General features: G+C 47.4%; 1 protein-coding gene across 1 annotated transcript; it reads left to right on the top strand.

Annotated features, from left to right (window-relative positions):
* The first annotated feature begins 752 nt into the window (after positions 1–752).
* Positions 753–20,076, top strand: Jpt1 (Jupiter microtubule associated homolog 1). Its single transcript, XM_028889679.2, has 5 exons — positions 753–942; positions 13,519–13,661; positions 14,315–14,412; positions 15,941–15,959; positions 19,149–20,076. The coding sequence occupies exons 1-5, from the start codon at positions 887–889 to the stop codon at positions 19,295–19,297; spliced, it is 465 nt and encodes a 154-aa protein (XP_028745512.1). The 5' UTR covers positions 753–886; the 3' UTR covers positions 19,298–20,076.
* The last annotated feature ends 2,091 nt before the right edge of the window (positions 20,077–22,167 follow it).

The raw sequence follows: 22,167 nt of genomic DNA, 5'->3' as shown, positions 1-22,167 counted from the left end.
GAACCAAAACAAAAACAAACCCAAACAAACAAAAAAAAAACCCCACTTCATCCCCTCCCTACTTTCTTCTTTTTTGACACAGGGTCTCACTGTATACCAGGCTGGCTTCAAACTCAGAGATCCTCCTGCCTCAGTCTCCCAAGTGAAGGTATTACAGCAAGTGCCACCATACCTGCTTTTGTTTAGGTAGTGTGTGTGTGTGTGTGTGTGTGTGTGTGTGTGTGTGTGAGAGAGAGAGAGAGAGAGAGAGAGAGAGAGAGAGAGAGAGAGAGAGCGCGAGCGAGCGAGAGAGAGAGAGAGAGAGAGAGAGAGAGAGAGAGAGAGAGAGAGAGAGAGAGAGAGAGAGAGAGAGAGCGAGCCAGCCTCAGGGCACACAGTTGGAGGCCAGAGGTTCAGGAGTTGGGTCTCTTCTTCCACCTTCTGGGTCTTTGGAGATCGAACTCAGGTTGTCATGCTGGGAGGCAAGCGCCTTTCCTTCGGAGCTCCCTCAACAGCCCCTCAAATAACTTTTAAAAGTGACAGTGAACACTTGCGGGGAGCAGGACCGGGTCGTCGGGGTGGGGGAAGGGGAGTCTATAGCGGCCTGTCCCTGTACAGGAAGGGGGCGGGGCTCAGGCTGAGCCGTGGCCGGCGCAGCCCGTCTTCATGCCGAGCTGTGATTGGCACGGTAGGGAACCAATAGAAACGAAGAGATCCTTTTAAATTGACCAATGGTGACATGGGGAGGGTGGGTCCTTAGGAACCCTATAAAGTGCGGGTCCTGCGAGCCCCACAGCGGCAGAGGCTCGTGGAGCGCGGCTGGTGTGGATTGCGGAGCAGTCTACACCGTTTGGTCCCTGTCCCCTCGGCGGTCTCCCTGCGCCAGCCTACCTCGCCCCTTGGCGCCATGACCACTACCACTACCTTCAAGGGTGTGGACCCCAACAGCAGGAACAGCTCCCGGTAAGACGACGGGGCCGGGCTCGAGCTCTCCGAGGCGTGTGGGGACCGCGGGGCGTTGGCGGTAACGGGCCGGGGGCGCCGCGCTCCCGCCCGGGCGGGTGGCAGAGCGAGGAGTGGGCGCCGCTTTGTGCGGCGGGACGGCCTCGGCTTGTGGCCCCGCCCCAGTCGGGCGGCTCTGTGCATTTCTCCCACGGAGCGACGGCTGAGGGGACCGTGGGTGGCGGCCCTATGGCAGTACGGCAGGTTGAAGTCCGCGAGAGTGTGCGGGAGGATCGGTTTTCGGCCACCCGCGGCGATACTGGTCCGATCCGGGATGGTGGGCTTGGTCTCCACCGAGCCCAGGAAGCCTGCAGGGCCCTGGTTCCGGGGCCCATTGTCCCACCCGCGGGCCACGCGCTCCTGCCTCTGGCCTCGGCGGTGTGCCGGCCCCGGCCTTGGGCGCAGCCAGCAAATCTGAGCCCTGTTCCTGCGGGTCTGTGGCTCCTGTCCTGGTGACCGGCTGGGTCCCCGGGTCCGCGCAGCAGGTGCACCTCTGCTAGGGCGGGGCTGGTCATCGCCTCCCTCACTTCCAGCCCAGGATCCGAGTGACAGTCCTCTTCTCGGAGTGCCTCCCTGCTCCTAACAAAGGAGAGACCGGGTCTCCTCCCCCTCCCCACGCCCACCTCCGAGTGCGCGGGGCCGCGAGCCGACTCGAGTGGGTTTTCTGCGCTCAGACCCTCGGACCTCAGCCCTTTCCTGCCTCCTTCTTCACTTCTCCCATTGACTTTGGCCGAATGAGTTCACCCCAGAGCAGGCTTCCCTTGGAGGAGGAGGTTGTCTGTTTTTGGGCGGGGCCATGGAGCCATCCATTGTCTCCCCAGTAGTATGTAGTATCCCCTCCTGGATGCTGGGACCTTGCTTGCCACCAAGTAGACTGCATTTTGGGGAGGAGCGGGGGTGTCCTCACTAACTTGATGGGAGGGTTTGGGTTCCGTGAAGGGAGTCCACATCGTCTCAGCTAATTGCACACAGTCCTTTAAAGTCGGCTTTGAGGCATCCCTGGGATCTTCCTGAAGGCTCTGAAGAAGCTTAGGTTCCACTTTCCCTGGCCATCTATCTATTCTCCATTGATGATGACCCGTAGTCGTGTGTGGCCAAGCCTTGGGGTCCTGGCCAAGTGGCACAAAGGGAGCCATTTTGTGGGGCTAAGAAGACAGCCGTGGAATAGCAGTATCTCACAGAGGTTTGACAACTTGCCAACGAAAAGCAGCCTCCTCAGAGTAGTCTTAGGAGGAAGCACCGGGAGGGACAGGCCACGGCAGTCTCTGCTTTCAGTTTCACCAATGGTATGAGAATGGGAGAGATGGAGGAGAACTAAAGGGGTGCTTGCAGGGCGGGGCGGAACTGGAGCTGTAGACCTTGGAGACGTGGTCACTCCCTCTTGTCATCCTTCCAGTGAGGTAATTTGTTACAGAGGACACAGGCACAGATTGAACCCTGGATTTTGTTTTGTGTGATGAGGGCCAACTTTCTGTGGTCAGGCCTTGGTTACTGGTGTGCTAATGTGTAACCTTTTGGGGGTCAAGTCATCTCAAGGCTCTGTAAAGCATTTCAGAGCCCAGGTCCTATACATGCAGGTTTGACATGTGTTTCTGGCCACCTTTGTCATCACTTGCTCTCCCGGATTGTTGCTCAGCTTCCATGACTTCGTCTTTATTAACTTCCCGATTCTCTTTACCTCCTTCCCCCAGTAATGTGTGATGAATACGGTGTGGGGCTAAGAAGTAGACAGGGACAGGGACTCGGGATTGGAAGGAAACAGCTATTTTTTAAATTGCTATCTGTGGTATAACATTTTTGGGTCTTAACTCGGCAGTTCTGAAGCAGTTACCATAGATATGGTTCAGAATGAAAGAGTCTAAACCAAAGCAGAAGTACTTTGTCTTGCAAGCAAATCCTTTGTTTGGGAACCGCTCTGTATTTCAGATGGTCTCTACAACACTGACGTCATCCGGGAGGTAGTACCTACTATGGCAGGACCAGTAAAAGTTGGACTAGACAGAGCTTTGACATGTTTCTAAGCTGGCTGGGTGCTAGTGTTCTCCCCCCTCGTCTTTTCATGGCTCAAAATATTTATAAGTCCACTATGGCTCTGAAGAATTTCATGAGGTTTTAATTACACTTAGTGAAGAAAGCCTCCCCGCTCCCTGGGGAAGGAGGGAGAGAGGACAAAGAGGCACGCTGATTTTGATTCTGATATTTCCAAGTGTCTTTGGTCATTTAAGGTAAAAATTTAAAACAACCCCAGCCAATAAAGAACCTGTAAGGCTGGAGATGTGCCTTTAGTATATTCATGGTCCATAGCCTGGACAAGACCCTGGGTTCCATCAGCAGCAGCTCCCATTTCCCTTCGCCTCCCAAATCACCCCAGAATCTCTGTACACCTCTAGTAGTAATTTAAACAGGTTAATTATCTGGGAACCTGGGTGAGAGGGTGTGAGCCAGCACTAGGGAGTCAGAAGTGGGAGGGTGGCTTCCATCAAGCTGTAGGCTAGCTATTGTGATACCCTGCCTCAAAAGGTGTTTTTAAATTAAATGTAAGGATTATCTTTATAAAATATATGCCTAAATACATTTATCTGGATTTTATAATGAAATTGCTCTGGGTGTATTTAATGTCTGAGACATAGTCCTTTATGTTTTTAGCATAGAATCTCAACCATGTGGCTTTACACTGGCCTGAACTCAGGTTAGCCTTCAACTTTTTTTTTTTTTTTTTTTTTGTTTTTTGTTTTTTGAGACAGGGTTTCTCTGTGTAGCTTTGCGCCTTTCCTGGAACTCACTTGGTAGCCCAGGCTGGCCTCGAACTCACAGAGATCTGCCTGGCTCTGCCTCCTGAGTGCTGGGATTAAAGGCGTGCGCCACCACCGCCCGGCAGCCTTCAACTTTTGATCTCCTCCTTCAGTCTCTTGGCTAGATTACGAGCATGTGCAGACATAGTTTTAGATGTTTTCCTTTTTTTGTTTTGTTTTGTTTTTGAGACAATGTCTCACTGTGTAGCCTCAGCTGGCCAGGAACTCAGTATAGAACAGGCTAGCCTCAGTCTCACAGAGATATACTTGCCTCTTTCTGTCTCTGGTATACTGGGATTTAACACATGGCCACCATATCCAGCTGAGTAGTTTTTAAAATGATGTGTTTGCATGTCTGAGTGTGGATATGTGTACATGAGTGCAGGTGCCTGTGGAGCACAGGCATCCAATCCTCTGGAGTTACAGAAGGGGAGACATCTGATATGGGTCTAAGGAACTGAACTCAGGTCCTCTGCAGGAGCAGCAATTACTCGTAACTTCTGAGGCGTCTTTATTTCCTCTAGTTGATATCTTTTTGTGCCCCCCCCCCCATTTTTTTTTTTTAATTTTGTGAGCCGGGCGGTGGTGGTGCATGCCTTTAATCCCAGCACTTGGGAGGCAGAAGCAGATGGATCTCTGAGTTCAAGGCTAGCCTGGGCTACAGAGTGAGTTCCAGGAAAGGTGCCAAAGCTACACAGAGAAACCCTGTCTCGAAAAACCAAAATAAAAAAAGAGAATAATTTTGTGAATATTTTGCCTGAAAGTCTGTATGGGTACCACATGTGTGTTTGGTCCTCACAGAAGCCAGAAAAGGGTGTCAAATCCCTTGGAACTGGAGTTACAGATGGTTGTGAGCCACCATATGGGTGCTGGGAATTGAATCTGAGTCCTCTGGAAGAGAAGCTAATGTTCTTAAACTTTGAGTCATCTCTTCAGCTCATATTCATCTTGTAAAAAAAAATATTTTATTATGTGTTTTGAGAGGGAAAAAGGGAGAAGGCTCTGGATCCCCTGGAGAGTTACAGGTTGCTGTAGCTGCCTGACATGGGCGCAGGAACCTGGACAAAGGTCCGTTACAAGAGCAGCAAGCTCTCTGAAGCCTTGAGTCTTCTCTCCAGGCCTGAGTATTGCATCTTAGCTGAGTGAGACATTAATACCACATTCCAGGGAGAAGGTAAAGACCTACGGAAAAAGAGTCCAAGGCTAGAAAACAACAAAACCGTAAAATAACTCCGTGGTTTGTCCCTGAAGACAAACATGGCGTTGTGTGGTCGGCCTTTGATGCACTTGGAGCACTGGCCACGAGTCCTCCAGGCGTCAGGACTTGTAGTCCTGCTGTCAGTCAGTGAATGCTGCTTGGAGCCTGCAGAGCAGAGCCCCGAGTGCTGCTGGCAGCCTCAGCCCTCAGCCTCACCTGGCTTTATGGGGCCTGAACTGTGAGCGGTTTTTGTATTGGTGAGTGGTGAGGAGAACGAGATGACGTGGCTGAGGAAGTCCCGACAGTAAACCTCAGTGTCCACAAGACAGACGTCTTGCAGACTGACTGCCACACGCAGTCTGTGCTCCACGGCTACCTCTGTGCTGTGTGCCGCAGGGCAGTGAAGATTCAGGAAGACTCCAGAAGTGGCTTCCCTTTGCAGGAGCACTAACCTGCTAGTCCTCCCTGTGTTCTGGTTGTGCTCCTGAGCTCTTGGAGGAAGCAGGGTGTGGAAGTCAGGTTTAAGAGATTGGCTGAAGTTTAATAGCTCTCAGGGGAAGGGTGGAGCATGTTCCAGCCAGAGCAGAGTTAGACCAGGAAAGACTCCAAGTGGAGATGCAGGCAACAGTGAAGGAAGGGGAGAGGAGGGTGGCTAGAACCGTCTTGGTTTGTTTGAGATGAGGTCATGTTTCTAGAGGGCCTAAAAAGGCAGCAGAGGGCAGGGGTCACCATTTACTGCAGAAGTGAGCAGTGTGTGAGTCCAGTAAGAGAGGGCAGGAGCCAGCCTACCCTGGAGCTGAGGAGCCAGGATTTCTTTCTCTCTGGGGATCCAGTGTGGACAGCAGGGAAAGTGTTATTGGGAAACACTGGTGTCCGGCTTGATGGCACACATCTGTAATCCCAGCACTCAGGAGTCTGAGAAAGCAGGATGGAAAGTTCTGGGTTAACCTAGGCTACGTAGTTAGATCCTATGAAGAGAGAAAAAGTATTTAATACAGAATCTCATTCTGTAGTACAGCCTTTACTGTATATATAGCCCATGGTCTCTCTGTGGTCTGTCTCTGTTACTCTGCCTACCTCAGAAGCAGTCTTTGTTTTTTTTAATGTTTATTTTTAAAATTGTGTTTGGGTATGTACAAAGCAAGTGGTCTTGGCCAGAAGAGGGCATACTACAGACTAATCCTATGGTATCTGAAGTCTTCTCTTTTTTTTTTTTTTTTTTTTTTTTGGTTTGAGACAGGGTTTCTCTGTGTAATAGTCCCAGCTGTCCTGGAACTTGCTTTTGTAGACCAGGCTGGCCTTGAACACCCAGAGATCCACCTGCCTCTGCCTCCCAAGTGCTGGGATTAAAGGCGTGCACCACCACCGCCCTCTTCTTTTCCGGCTTCTGTGGTTTCTACCACTCCAGCCTTGTAACCACAGGTGACCTAGGAGGCTGCTGACCACCTACAGGAATTATTCCTTAACCATTTGAAGTCCCACTACTGAACACATGAAGAATCTCAATCACATGAGCTCACCACAATCCCATAGAAGGAAAATGGAACCATATAAACCAAGCTCTACTAATAACAATCCTGCTCGGACTCTACTTCACAGTCCTGCAAGCCTCAGAATACTTTGAAACCCGATTCTGTATCTCAGATGGCATTTATGGGTCCACATTCTTTATAACAACTGGATACCAGGGCTTCCATGTAATCATCGGATCAACATTCCTTGTCAAGTATGTCTTCCGTGACAACTAAAATTCCACTTTACATTCAAACATCACTTTGGCTTTGCGGCAGCACGATGGTCACACTTTGTAGACATAGTCTGACTCTTCCTACATGTATCATTTACTGATGAGGATCGTGCTTTCTTAGTATAATCAGTCAGTACAGTTGACTTCCAGTCAACTAGATCTAATACTATTCTCGAAGACGGTAATTAGCCTATTTATAGTTATTTCCATTAGCATTACTCTGTCCCTTCTTCAGTCCCCTGGAGAGTAGGAGTGACAGGACGTTGTGACCTGCCCCACATAGGTGTCAGGAACTGAACTCGGGTCCCCTGCTTCTCCACTGAGCTGTCTCTCTGCCCCTTTCCTTTAGAGATCGAGCATGCATTTTCTCTGGCATGTGCATGGAGGTCAGAGGTAGCTTTGGGGAGTCAGTCCTTTCCTTTCACTGTGGGTTCCTGGGATCGAACTCAAGTTGTTAGGCTTGGCAGCAAGCACCTTTACCCATCCAATTAGTCCAGAAGCACTTTTTTTTTTTTTCTTCAAGACAGGGTTTCTCTGTGTAGCCCTGGCTGTCCTGGAACTTGATCTGTAGACCAGGCTGGCCTCAAACTCAGATCTGCCTGCCTCTGCCTCCCGAGTGCTGGGATTAAAGATGTGCACCACCACTGCCTGGCTCCAGAAATTTAGGTTAACAAAAATATAAAAAAATAGGAAGACATTAAAATTAATCTGAAATCCATTAATGAGAGGGAACACCCCTGAAGCATCGTGGTGACATGTAGATGGTTTTAATAATAGTTTATGTACATGATCACCATGTTCCAGATTTTATATATAATAACAGTATGATGGGACAGATGCTACTACCTGCCCTCATTTTATAGAGGAGAAAACTGAGGCATGGGGAGGTTAGGCAACTCACATTGTGTGCCTTAGAATGTTTGTACCGAGCTGGACGAGGTGTCTGGCTCACTTCTTGTGAGGCTGAGGAGGATTTTTGTGCATTTGAGAAGGTTTGTTCAAATTTATACCTTTGTATGTCTTTATGCTATTTCCCACTAATAACTAAATGGTGTATCCTTTTGTTTTAAATTATATTCATTGTCTCATCTGAGGAGGACAAACCAACCATGTGTTTCCATCCAATCTCAAACCACAGCAGAATCCTTCACTTCAGGTGTGAGGAGGCGTTCACCTGCCAGCAGATGTGGCATGGGTAGTAGACACACTGCCACAGCAGGCACTTGCTGGCTGTTCTCTGAGTGAGTGTGGCACCTGGAGACAGCGCATCGCACACATTGAGGGTGCCTACTGTGCCCAGTTTATGTAGTCCTGGGAGTTGAACCCAAGGCTTCATGTATGCTAGGCGAATGTTCTTCCCGATGAACTATACCTGTAGTCTTTTTTTTTTTTTAAAGGCAGGATTTCATTTCTATCCTGGATAACCCTGAATTCACTTTCGTCCAGGCTGGACTTCAAATCACACACTGATCCTTCTCTTTCAGCACCCCACATTCTGGGATTGATTATAGGCATGAGATACAGTGTCTGGCTTTTATAGCCTCACCCCTTTTTTTCCCCCTTAACCTGTACTTTTGACCAACTGGCTATAAATCAGGATTCCTATAACCTGTCCTTAGGTTTAATTAATTTGTCATAAAATTCAGGGAAACTCTTAGATTTATGGGTTTATCCTGAAGGGTATAATTAGGTTTAGAGTAAAGTATGAGAGAAGGGGCTGGACCTGCATGGCCAACACAAGAGCTTCCCCTCCAGGAAGCTCCAGTTTCAACTACCCAGAAGCTCTCCTGTGCTGTTCTCTTAACAGACTGGGTCAGGAAACAGCAGGTTTTCTGCCTCGGTCTCATTTTGGTTAAGTGTTTATATAGCCCAGGCAGACATGGAATAAATAGTGTTGATCCTGCTGCTTCTGCGGGTGTGGCCCTCCTGGCACCATCCCCCTCCCTCCCTCTCCTTGCTTTCTTTTCTTTCTGGTTTGTAGTGGGTCAAACCTAGGGCCTCACAGAAGCCAGACAAATAAATGCTCTACCAGTGTTTTGCTTTTTCCTTTGAAACAAGGTCTCACTATATAGACCAGGCTGGCCTGGAACTCAGAGATCTCTGCCTCTGCCCCCCACTCCCACTCCCAGTGCTGGGATTAAAGGCGTGTGCCACGAGCTAGAAAGATGGCTCAGTGGTTAAGAGCACCGACTGCTCTTCCAGAGGTCCTGAGTTCAATTCCCAGCAACCACATTGTGGCTCACAAACATCTGTAATGAGATCTGGTACCCTCTTCTGGCCTTCAGACATACATGCAGGCAGAATACTGTATACATAATAAATAAATAAATCTTAAAAAAAAAAAAAAAAAAAGGCGTGTGCCACTACATCCAGCTGCTCTTAGTGTTTTGTCTTCCCACTCCATAGTGAATGTCCTTGGGACCAGTGCTGAGGTAGCTGGGACATGATTTGAATTTTTAAAATTTTGTTTGGGGTCTGGAGAAATGGCTCAGACTGCTTTTCCAGGACCTGGTTTGATTTCCAGCATCCACGTGATGGCTGACAGCTGTCTGTGACTCTGTCCCAGGAGAGATGCACACCCTCTTTGTCCTTCCCGGTCACCAGGCATACACACACACACACACACACACACACACACACACACACACACACACACACAGACATACATGCAGATAAAACACAACACACACATAGAACGAATTGCCAATTTGTTTAGAAAAGAGACCCAGTTTATTTTAGCAGCACAGTGGCAGAAGTAGCAGGGCAGTGACAGGGGCCTGAACATAAGACGCCATAGCTAACAACACTTGACTCCCAAGTAGCTGAGGCTGCTGGCCTTGCTCACCACCCGAGCTGAGGCTGAAACTTGTTTTAAATTGCCTAGTAGTGTGGGCACCTTTCATCTGTTCTTTTCTTGTGCTTCTTAGAATCTCTAGGAGCATTTTGTATACTCAGGTACTATCTTCTGTTAACTTCTACCGCTGTGGCCTAAGAAGCCTTTCTCGCTCCTGCCCTCCCTCCCCCCATGGTTACCCTCCTGTTTCCCTAGTGCTGGGATCACAGGTGTCTACTGCCACACCTAGCCTCTCTCGTACACAGTCTGTGTAGCCCAGGTTGGCCTTGAATTTAACTCTGGTCCTGCTGCTTTGGCCTCTTGAGTGTTGGGATTATAGGCATAGCCACAGCCTGCCAGACAAGCAGGATCTGGATCTAACAGACACAGCGAGTGCTGGTGAACACGCTCTTCTAGCACACATGGCTTTATAAAATTGAACATGTTAATTAAGCCATGAGGAAGATTTCAAAGGATTCTTCTCACAGCATGTTTTTGTCTATCTGTTGACTTTACAGCTAGAAATGAATAAACTAGAAAGGCTTTTGGAAACAAATACACTTTATTTTTTGGTATTTTTTTTTGTTTTTGTTTTTGTTTTTCGAGACAGGGTTTCTCTGTGTAGCTTTGCGCCTTTCCTGGGACTCACTTGGTAGCCCAGGCTGGCCTCGAACTCACAGAGATCCGCCTGGCTCTGCCTCCCAAGTGCTAGGATTAAAGGCGTGCGCCACCACCACCCGGCTATTTTTTGGTATTTTGAGACAGGCTCTCACTCTATTGCCCTGGCTGGCCTGGAAAGAACTCTTCTTACCCCGGTTTCCTGAGTGCCGGGGATTCACAGCATGAGCCACCATGCCAACCTGGTTGCATCATTTTTTTTTTTTTTTCTAACCATTCAAATGAAAAACACTTTTTTTTTTTTTTTTTAAGATTTATTTTATGTTGTGTGATATTTTGTTTTCTGACAAATAAAGCTTGCCTGGAGATCAGAGAAGCAGAGCAGCAACCACTAGAGAGCTTCTACCCCTATAAAATCCTCAAAAGGAAAGGGGGCCAAGATCCCATCTCTACTTTCCTAGTGCTGGGATTAAAGGTTTGAGCCACCACTGCCTGGCCTCTATGGTTAACTAGTGACTAGCTCCACCCTTTGATCTCTAGGCAAGCTTTATTTGTCAGAACACAAACAAAATATCACTTAACAATTTTGTCTTTTTTGTTTTCTTAAGTTTTATTTTATGTGCATTAGTGTTTTGCCATGGGTTTCCCTTCCTGTGGAACTGGATTTACAGACAGTTGCCAGCTGCCATGTGGGTGCTGGGAACTGAACCTGAGTCCTCTGAAAGAGTAGTCAGATGCATGCCTATGCCCCTGGAGGTCCGAAAGTGGTTGTCCGACCCTTTGGGACTGAGTTAAGAATAGTTGTGAAACCACCATGTGAGTGCTGATAAGTAAAATGAGGTCCCCTGCAAGAGCATCAAGTGCATTTAATCACTGAGCCATCTCTCCAGCCCCCAGTTCAAAACAAAACAAAAAAATTTTTTTAAGATTTATTTATTTATTCATTTATTATGTATACATTGTTCTGCCTGCACACCAGAAGAGGGAGCCAGATCTCAGTACAGATGGTTGTGGACTGCCATGTGGTTGCTGGGAATTGAACTCAGGACCTCTGGAAGAGCAGCCAGTGCTCTTAACCTCTGAGCCTCCAGCCTCCCCCCCCCCCAAATTTTTGGCGTGTATTTATTGTACATACTGATGGGTTTCAGTAGGATAGGTTTTCTTCTTTTTGGTTTTTGAGACAGGGTTTCAGGTAGCCAAGACTGGCCTGAATTTGTTGTGCAGCCTAGGATGACCCTGAGTTCCTTGATTCTTAGTCTTCCAACTCCCAAATTCAAGGATTACTGTCTGAGTCACCACCTAGCTCATAAAGATTATAAAAATGTATTTTGTGCTTCCAGTGTACCCCTCTCCTCCTCCCTGCTTGTCTCCCTTCTGCTTTTATGGCAAAATATAAATGGTTTTATGTATCTGCAACCTAGGATCCATAAATGAGGACAAACACAACACATTTGTTTCTCTGTATCTGGCCCATTTAATACTCCAACCTCCAGTTACAACTGTTCTCTAGCAAGTCACCCCACCTGCCCTCTGTGTGGCTGACGAAAGCTCCGTGGAGCTTGTATGGCACCCTTTCTTGTCTGTGGTGGGGTGCTAGGCTCATCTCACTTGGCTGTTGTGAACAGGGCCGCAGTACAGTGGCCATCCCTGTATCTCTGTAGAACGCCGATGCTCGGGTCCTTCAGGAGCTGGTCACTGGCTCAGTGGGTAAGGCGCCTGCTGCCAGGACTCAAGACCCAGGTTAGATCCCAGGGGCACACACGAAGAGGACAACCAGCTTTGTAACTTGTCTGCCCTTTAAGCCTGGAGGTGGTGGCACACACCTTTAATCCCAGTGGTCGGGAGGCAGAGGCAGGGGATCTCTGAGTTGGAAGACAGCCAGTGCTATTACACAGAAAAAAACGGTCTCGAAAAACAAAAAGGGGAGGGGGGAAGAACTGGAGGTATTAGATTTAGCTTAGCAAATGCTTTTTTTTTTTTTTTTTTTTTTTTTAACCTACTGAGTCATTGTGCCAAGGGTTTTTTTTTTTTTTTTTTTTTTTTTTTTTTTGCAAGACAGGATTTCTCTGTGTAGCTTTGGAAGCTGTCCTGGACCTCTGTAGACCAGGCTGGCCTCAAACTCACAGAGATCTGCCTACCTTTGTTTTTATATTAAGTGTATATCTGTGTATGCAGTGTGCAAAGCTAGAGTAAAAGTGCCTTGTGCTCCAGTATGGGTGCTGGGAACCAAACTTGGGTCTCTCGGTAAAAGCAGTATACATAATTCTGAGCTATCTCTCCAGCCCCAAGAATCTTAGGTCTTACATTAAGGTTTTGGTAATTTTTTTTTTGTTTGTTTTTTTTTTTGGTTTTTCGAGACAGGGTTTCTCTGCGTAGCTTTGCGCCTTTCCTGGAGCTCACTTGGTAGCCCAGGCTGGCCTCGAACTCACAGAGATCTGCCTGGCTCTGCCTCCCAAGTGCTGGGATTAAAGGCGTGCACCACCACCGCCCGGCAGGTTTTGGTAATTTTAAATTGATTTTAATTTTGTAATTAAATTTTGTAAAAGGTGAGCAATAGAGATCTAGTTTTTACAGATGTGGGCATTCAGGGTTTTCAGCAACATTTGTTGATATTTAAAAAGGATTGCGTTTATTTTATGTATATAAGTGTTTTTGCCTGCGTGTATATACTTTCTTGATACCCATGGAGGCCAGAGGAGAATGTCAGATTCCCCAGAATTGGAGTTACAGATGGTTGTGAACTACCATGGGTACTGGGTATGGAATTTAGGTCTTAGGAACTTAGGATTGAACCTTTGTCAGCTGAGCATCTTGCTTACCTTCAAGGCAACTTTTATATGTATATTCATCTGTTTTTTTTTTTTTTCATTTAGTTGAGAAAAAATTTTATTTATCTTTTTTTCGGTGACTATCTGATGTTCTAGTCCATGGGGGCTGGCAGTCCTGCCTGTCTCCCAAGTTCTGATCATAGGTGTGTGCTGCCTTGTCCAAGTTGGAAATGCTTTCCAAATGAATAAATAACAAGATTTCTTCTTAACTTCTTTGCAAATATATTCAGCTAAACCCAGAGAGACCCTTTTGACTCTTACCTTTTCTCAAAGGGACACAAATCTATTACCTGGTTGATAGTGATGTTGTAGATTTCGGGTGTGGTGGATCATGACCTTACTGCAGAGGATAAAGCAGTGTTGGCATCTGGTCCCCAGCAGTGGGTTTCTACCTAGATGAGTTCTTCCTGTTAGCAGCAGTCTTGAAGGAGGGGGAGAAGGGTTAGGGACGTGGACAGTATTGGACATATATATGCCAAGGACTGTTTCAGTGTGATCTAACATCTTACTGTTGTTTTCAGGGTTTTGCGGCCTCCAGGTGGTGGGTCCAATTTTTCACTAGGCTTTGATGAGCCATCAGAACAGCCTGTGAGGAAGAACAAGATGGCCTCTAGCATCTTTGGGACACCTGAAGAAAACCCTCCATCTTGGGCGAAGTCAGCAGGTGCTGGTTTGTTCGTCTTGTTTTTGTTTTTTGAGTCAGGTTTCTCTGAGTGTGTAGCCCTGCCTGTCCTGGAACTCGCTCTGTAGACCAGACTGGCCTGGAATTCACAGAGATCCACCTGCCTCTACCCTCTGCCCCTTGAGTCCTGGGATTAAAGGCGTGCACCACCACACCCAGCAGCAGGTACTGGTTTCACAAGGTAAACCCTATTCAAAGTCACTGATCCAGCTGGATTTGGTACTGACTAGCAAAGGCTGAACCCAAAGAGGCCAAAAGCACAACACTGGCTGGGTGTGCATCACATCACACCTGTAATCTTGGTAGACTCAGGCAGGGTGATTGGGGATTCTGTGGTAGGTCCCAGGACCATTGAGAGTCTACTTGTATATGATGGCTGGAATAAGGGTCAGAGGCAGTGTGGCCCCCAGTAGTTTTCAGCTAGCCTGCCTTGGAGCATGTCTTCTTAGAGTGTCTGCTTTTGTTCTTCTACTATATTCTCTTTGTAATGATTAATTTTAAGTGTGTGAGTGTCTGCCTGCGTGTATGTATGTGAACCATGTGGGTGTGCTAGGAAGGAATCTGGGCCAGCCCATGCTCTTCATGGCTGAGCCATCTCCGTCCATCTGTTAGATCCTGTCTGTGTTGGTTCCTAGGTGCCAAGTCCAGTGGAGACAGGGAAGGTTCGGAGTCGCCTGGAGCGCAGAGAAGTAACTCTTCCGAAGCAAGCTCTGGAGACTTCTTAGACCTCAAGGTCAGTGTGAGAACAAGGGGGGCTCGGTGGCGGGCCAGCCTGGTCTACAGAGTAAGTTCTTGGACAGCTAGAGCTACACAGAGAAACCCTGTCTTGAAAAAAATGTCTCTTTTAATTGCTCAGTCCTCCTTAAGGGAACCACCACCTTGGTAATGAAAATCAAAGTATAAAATCAGACAAAAAGCCAGACAAGTAGGCTGGGGATAGAGGTGAGTTGCTGGAATGATTTCCTAGCTTGCCAGAAGCCCTTATCACTGCCACATGAGAAATTTTATATATAATTTTTTTAAAAATTGTTAATTTAAATTTTATATATAAATTTTTAAAAATTATTAAATATTAAAATTTAAAAGATAAATTTTATTTATCTTTTTTTCAGTGACTATCTGATGTTCAGATAGTCCATGGGGGCTGGCAGTCCTGCCTGTCTCCCAAGTTCCGATCATAGGTGTGTGCTGCCTTAGCACTGCCTGTCCCCTTAGCACTGCCACATGAGACCAAACTTTAGTGGTTCATGCCTATAATCCCAGCACCTGGGTGGTGAAGGCAGCAAGATCAGCTAGACAGGGTTCTAAGCCAGCCTGAGCTACACGAGACCTTCATCCAAACAAAAGCCTAAGGGAGGCCGGGGAGTCAGGTAAGTGAGTTACCTGGCTTGATCCGCTTAGATGTCGCTCACCACTCACCATTAGGTTCTTCTTAGGCCCTTCAGCCTTAACCCTGGGGCCTTCTGAATCCCTGCCCTTCTTTGAGCCTTATCTAGCATCTTGGAGTTGAAGGACTATGTCAGTTGTCTGAACGTCTGCACTGAACTCCAGGAAATGGTAGCACTGAGTCACAGTGGGGTACATCTGCAGATGGAGCTCCCAGTGGGCCCCGTGTGTGTGTGTGTGTGTGTGTGTGTGTGTGTGTGTGTGTGTGTGTGTGTGTGTGTGTGTGTGCGCCGTGCGCGCGCAATCTTCCATCTAGGTACCTCAGAGTGCCCCAGAGGTCCACATCTAGGAGTGGAGAGGCTGTTGAGCAGCTGTGGAGTGATTGGGCCCTTCAGCATCTACGTATAGAAGGAGGAGGAGGCTGGGGAAATGGCTCAGCAGTTAAGAGCACTGACTGTTCTTCCAGAGGACCCGGGTTCAATTCCCAGCAACCACATGGCAGCTCACACTGTCTGTAACTCCAGTCCTAGGGCACTAAAACGTCAATGTACACAAAATAAGTAAGTTATTTAAAAAAAAAACAAAAAGAGAGAGAAAAGGAGGAGGAAAAAGGGAGGTCTAGGCTCGCCGTTCTCTGTGTGAGAAAAGATGGCGTGCATGCCTAGGTGTGTGTTTCACTGGCATTGGTTGGCTGTTTATTATGCAGGACAGTTGCACGGCATTGCCCCAGATTATATCGAACTTGTTGCTGGATCCTGTACTTACCGAAATGGAATTTCACATTTAATTTCACCCGGGTTAGCTGCTCTGAACTATCACCGTTTTGTGCATTGCAGAATTTAAACAGGAACTAATTTTGAAATTTTCTTTTCCAGGGAGAAGGTGATATTCATGGTGAGTACATCTGAGTGCTGATCCTTGTTCCTGTAATGCTGTTAGAAGGTCTGAATTAGCGTTCAAATCATGTGTCTCAGGGAAAGAGACCTGAGTGTGCTTCAGGGCCGGCACACATACCCTAGAGAGGAGGGGAGATGGAGCTTCTTCAGAGTAGTCAGTGTGGCCGCATTGATTTTACTTATTAAAACATGTATTTTTTTTTTTTTTTTTTTGGAGCTGAGAACCGAACCCAGGGCCTTGCACTTGCTAGGCAAGCACTCTACCACTGAGCTACATCCTCAACCCCTAAAATAAATATTTCTTTAGCCAGGTGGTGTCGCACACCTTTAATCCCAATTCTCAGGAGGGAGAGGCAGGTGGCTCTCTTGAGTTTGAGGCCATCCTTATCTATAGTGAGTGTTCTAGAACAGCCAGGGCTACACAGAGAAACCCTGTCATAAAAAACAAAACAACAAAAACAAAACAACACCAACAAAAAACAAAACCCTGGTTCCTTGGAAGAGTAGCAAGTACTCTTAACCATTGGCTGCTCTTCCAGAGGACCCGGGTTCAATTCCCAGCACCCACATGGCAGTTTACAACTGTAACTCCAGTTCCAGGGGATCCAACCTCTTCACACAGACATACATGCAGGGAAAAAAAACCAATGCACATAACAATAAAAAATAAATCACTAACAAACTAAAACCGGCTGGGTGGTGGTGGTGGTGGTGGTGGTGGTGGTGGTGGTGGTGGTGCATGCCTTTAATCCCAGCACTTGTGAGGCAGAAGCAGGCGGATCTCTGTGAGTTCGAGGCCAGTCTGGGCTACCAAGTGAGTTCCAGGAAAGACACAAAACTACATAGAGAAACCCTGTCTCGAAAAAACAAAAAAAAAAAAAAAAAAGAAAGAAAAAGGAAAAAAAAAACCCTAAAACCAAACCCAAATATATATTTTAAGTCAAGTAACACAAGCCTTTAATCCCAGCATTTGGAAGGCAGAGGCAGGAGAATCTGTGCCAGTTCAAGGCTAGCCTGGTCTATATATCAATTTCTAGGACAGCTAGGTCTACATAGAAATCCTGTATTAAAAAAAAAAAAAGGAACAAACAAAAATAAAAAACCCAAACTTTTTTAGGAAACAGGGTCTCACTATATAGCCCTGTGTGGGCTGGAACTCACTTTATAGAACAGACTGGCCTTGAACTTCCAGAACTCTGAGTTCTGGCATTAAAGGCATGTGTCACTCTACCTGGGGAGTATAATTGTGTGTGTGTCTGTCTGTCTGTCTGGGCAGCACAGGGGTTGGATTTGGAACCTCCTGGAATCTGGGGTAGCATTGGTCCCCACACTCCTAGGCTTTGCAGTTCAGAACACAGCCACTGTTGGCCCACACTTAACAAAACCTGCCAAAGCCAGCCCCACCCTCACCCAGCACACCACCTTGTGACTGCCGGCAAGCCTTCTGCCACCGGGCCATGGCCCTAGCCAGCCAATCTGATTTGGGCAAATGTCATTGAAAATTTGGAAAGCCTGGAGATAAGAGAGCCCTGGAGGTAGAAGCAGTGGGTCCTAGTACCGGCCCTCCCTGCTCCTGCCCTAGCTCAGCTGTATGTGTCTACAGGGAAACTGCTCTGAACTCATGTACAGTCCTGTTGAAATGGTCATGTCCCCTGGGCTCCTGACTGCTGTAACTTTTAGCCCATTTGTCATAAAGTAACAACTAATATGACTTGGTAGATGAAAGGGACAACTCCATTTTTTTCAGTTATCCTCAAGGGAGGATGTGCTGAACATCTTTACATTAGATAGGCAAATTGTCCCGACTTTTCAGGCAATCGGAGATACAAGAATGGGTCCAAGGAGGAATTTGGAGGAATTTGGACCTGCTCTTAGGGGAGGGCTGTGCCTGGTGGCCCTGTAATCCATAGTCCCAGCACACTGGAAAGTGAGCAGGACAATGAAGACAAGAACTCAAGGCCCAGGCTGGGCTACAGGCTGCAGAAAGAAGTGGGGAGGGGGAAAGACTGGGCGGTGAGCTTGCTAATGAGCTGGATGTGCTGCTTTATGTCTTCAGTCGTTAATACCAGCACTTGGGTAAACACAGGCAGGAGGATCTCCGTGAGTTCTAGACTAGCCAGGGATGTAGAATGAAACCCTGTCTGAAAAAAAGAAAGGGGAAAAGGAGGAAGGGGCGGCAGAGACTGGAGGAGAGAGTGAGGCTCACTGTGGGTGATGTTGGCCTTAGCAAGGGAGTGAGTGGCCTGGGCTTACACCTCGGTTTGCAAAAGTAAAAATGGGTACGCGGGGGAGAAAGGAAATGACAGCAGCAGTCTTCCTGCCTCCCAAAAGATAGAGGCAGTGTGACCCTCGTGACCCTGAAGCTTACTGTGAATCATTCTTTTCTCTGCACCACTAGCAGCTGTTTTTAGTTATTTTTTTGATGGGCTAAAGCAAGTTAGTATATACAATGTTTATTTTGATGTACAAAGCCCTGGGTCAGATCTTCAGGGTTGCTGTAAAAGTAGTCCTCTTTAGAATTACTAGTTTGAACACTGGCATTTATTGTCAAATTGGTGTGGAGTAATACTCTATGCTGGCTTGTAGTTTTGCCTGCATGTATGTCTGCACCGTGTGTGTGTGTGTGTGTGTGTGTGTGTGTGTGTGTGTGTGTGTGTGTGTGTGTGTGTGTGTGTGTAGTTCAAGGAGGCCTGAAGAGGGAGGGTCTTGGATCCCCTGAACTGAACGGAACGGAAGAGCAGCCAGTGCTTTTAACTGCTGAGCCATCTCTCCAGCTCCCCTGGTTCCTTGTTTTATTTTCATTTATTTACTTATTTTTTTGGTTTTTTGAGACAGGGTTTCTCAGTGTAACAGGTCTGCCTGCCCTGGAACTAGCGCTGTAGACTAGGGTGGCCTTGAACTCACGGAGATTAAAGGATTAATGGCGAGCACCACCATGCCTGTTATTTTATCTTTCTGAAAAGATGTCACCATGTAGCCCTTACTGGCCTTGAATATTCTATGTAGCAAAGTATGACCTTCAACTCCTGATTCTCCTGCCTCCACCACATGGGATTCAAGGCATACAGAAAACAGTAGGCAATAAATTAACAGGTTCCATTTCAGGATTAGGGCTTCAGTTGACTGTTGATATCTTTTGTATGGTTTTTCCATTTGTTTGAACCATTCTCAAACCCTCTCTTCCTAGAAAATGTGGACACAGACTTCCAAGCCAACCTGGGGCAGATGGAAGAGAAGCCTGTGCCTGCTGCTCCTGTGCCCAGCCCAGTGGCCCCGGCCCCAGCGCCATCCAGGAGAAACCCCCCTGGTGGCAAGTCCAGCCTGGTCTTGGGTTAGCTTCTTCTGTTGGAACTCTGTCCTGTTTGTTTGTTTTTCCATGCTTGTGAACTGCACAACGTGAGCCTGACTGTACATCTTTTGGATTTGTTTCATTAAAAGAGAAGCACTTTATGTATTGCTGTCCTTTTTCCCCCCTTCTCCCACTTTCTCTATTCCTTTTTCTTCTTGTCTGACTTCTGGGTCTGGGCTATGGCATGAGTGTTTTCTAGTAGTAGACTGGAGTAGTAGACTGTTTTTAAGAACAAATGATCTGGTTCCTGATGTTGTTAGAGACGCTTTTGTACCAGGGTTTTTGATGCTGTACATGGCTTCCTGTGGTGGGACAGACAGCAGCTGTAGTCCTGCAGTCCTGGAGCCCCTGTACCAGTTGTCTGTGATGCACGCTCCTTGGTGTCACCCCACCATCACAGTGTTGTTGGCTAAGTGCACCTTCCTGTGCCATGTGGAATGATAAAAGCACCCGCACCTCATACCCTGCGGCCTACAAAAGGAAAGAAGCCAGAGCCGCTGTGACTGGCCAGCTGCTCGGCAGAGCCACCGGGTGCAGAGGAAGGCTTCAGGTGTGTGAGCAAGCTGCCTGGAATTGCAAGGTGAAACACCCAAGGGGGCAGTCCCCAGTGGGCTGGAGGCATCGGTCCCACAGGGACATCCTAATGGAGTAACTCAATGCCAAGTGCATGACGCTGGTGCTTGACCATGAAGACAGTCTCATCCTTGAAACTTGTACTTCTCAGTCCTGGACTGTTGCTTAAAGTAAACAATGCCCACCTTTTGAAGCACTGTGTTTTGTCTTTTTTTTAAGTGTGTTTGTGAGTGCGCTTGAGTGTATGTGTGTGTTTGTGTGTGTGTGTGTGTGTGTGTGTGTGTGTGTGTGAGAGAGAGAGAGAGAGAGAGGGAGAGAGAGAGAGAGAGCACTGTGTAGCTGAAGCTGGTCTTGAACTCCTGATTCCACCTTCAAGTGCATGCACTAGCATACGGAGTTTATGCAGTGCTGGGGACAGAACCCACCCAGGGGTTCCTGCATGCTCTTTTTCAATGGAGCCTCACCCAGTCCTGGCTTTCTGACAGTGTTGGAATGTCCTGGGCCTTTCTTTTCCTAGAAACAATCCTGTCCAATGGTTTGATAAAGCATTTGAAGTTGAGCAGTGTAACAAAAGTCCAAAGGGAAGTGGAATTTTCTTTAAAAAAGTACAGGTTAGATTTTTTTTCCTTTGGAAACATTCTCACTCTAGCTCTGGCTGGTACTGAGTCCACTCCAGCCTCCCACAAGTGCAGGTGTACCCCGCCAGAGGGGGCCAGGGTGGACTTGAAAAGTCTGTCTTGGAGCTGGGGCAGATGGAGGAGGCCCTGACTTTGAACCTCTGCAGCTTTTCTATGTGGAGGTCCGTTTTGTTCCCTTACGGCCATCGTCACCCTATCCCATCCTGTGCTCCCACCCTCAGTTCCAGAGACCAAACCTTGAGATCCACGTGGCTAACTTTCAAAGGAGAGTTCAAGTAACCAACAGGGTGCCCCCCAAATGAGGTGGGCTTGACTAACAGGAAGTTTCAGATCAACTCAAGGTGTCATGTGCAGTGTCCAAATTTGTCTTTAAGACCTGGCTTGTAGATCCACCTGTGTGACAGGCTGGGTCTCCTGCCACGTCTTTTGAACCTCTACTTTCTTATTGGCAAAGTGAGACCTTGGAGCTACTAGGAGTATCTTTGAGGATAAGGATTACAGGGCTGGAGAGATGGTTCAGCAGTTCAGTTGCCAAGCACCCATGTCCAGTGGCCCACAACTGTCTGTAACTCTAGCTCTAGGGGATCCAATGTCCTGACCTCTACCTCTACACATGTGGCATGGACACACAGACACAGAAGAGTCTTTTTAAAAGGCATAGGGACTACTAGGTGGTTAGAAAGCATTTCACATAATGTTGAATTGACAGCTGGATAGCCTAGGATTATCCCAGTCTCCCGAAACAGGCTAGCCTTCTGCATAGGGGCGTGGCTTTTACTGGCCTGAGTTTCTACCATGAGTCTTACAGGGAGGGAACCTGTACCCATCTTCCTTAGCTTCATTAAAAGATTTATTGCATATACAGTGTATGTATGCCTGCAGGCAGAGAGCACCAGATCTCAGTGTAGATGGCTGTGAGCCACCATGTGGTTGCTGGGAATTGAACTCAGGACCTCTGGAAGAGCAGCCAGTGCTCTTAACCCCTGAGCCATCTCTCCAGCCCAGTCTTAACTTTTATTAGAGAGATAAGCACCTGGTCACAGGTGTTTTGAGGGAGCAGCTGGCTGTTCAGCCAGTTTCAGCATTGTTGGGGCAGATTGTTGGACTGGAAACTTGCTGGAGAAGGTTCAGCACCCCACATTAGAAAAGAATCTATGAAGTCATACCATCTTCAAACCTTTTAAAATGGTGGGGTTGATGTGCTTGGAGGGTTGCTTAACAGTTAACAACATTCACTGCTTTGGTGAAGGATCCGGGTTTAGTTCCCGGCACCCACTTGGCTCACAACTGACGCTTGCTGGCCTCTGCAAGCACCAGGCACTGCATGTATGTGGTGCATGTACATGTGGGCAAAACAATAAAATCTAGTTTAAAATGTGGAGTACAGTGGTGCATGCATTTAATCCAAGCACTTGAGAGGTGGAGGCAGAAGCATCAGGGGTTCAGGACTAGCCTCAGGTACATAGTGAATTTGAGGCAAACCTGGGTGCATAAAACACTGTTGCAAAAAGGTGGGGGGGGGGGCGTCTGGGAGGTGTTGAGGAAGTCCAGGGTGAATAGGTTAAAAATACATTGTATACATGTACAGAATTCTAAAGTAATTTTCGTTTTGTTTTTTTTTGAGACAGCTTCTTTGTGTAGCCCTG

Source organism: Peromyscus leucopus, chromosome 8b, assembly GCF_004664715.2.
Source record: "Peromyscus leucopus breed LL Stock chromosome 8b, UCI_PerLeu_2.1, whole genome shotgun sequence".
Classification (NCBI taxonomy): Eukaryota; Metazoa; Chordata; class Mammalia; order Rodentia; family Cricetidae; genus Peromyscus; species Peromyscus leucopus.
This window is presented reverse-complemented; position numbering and strand designations above follow the sequence as displayed.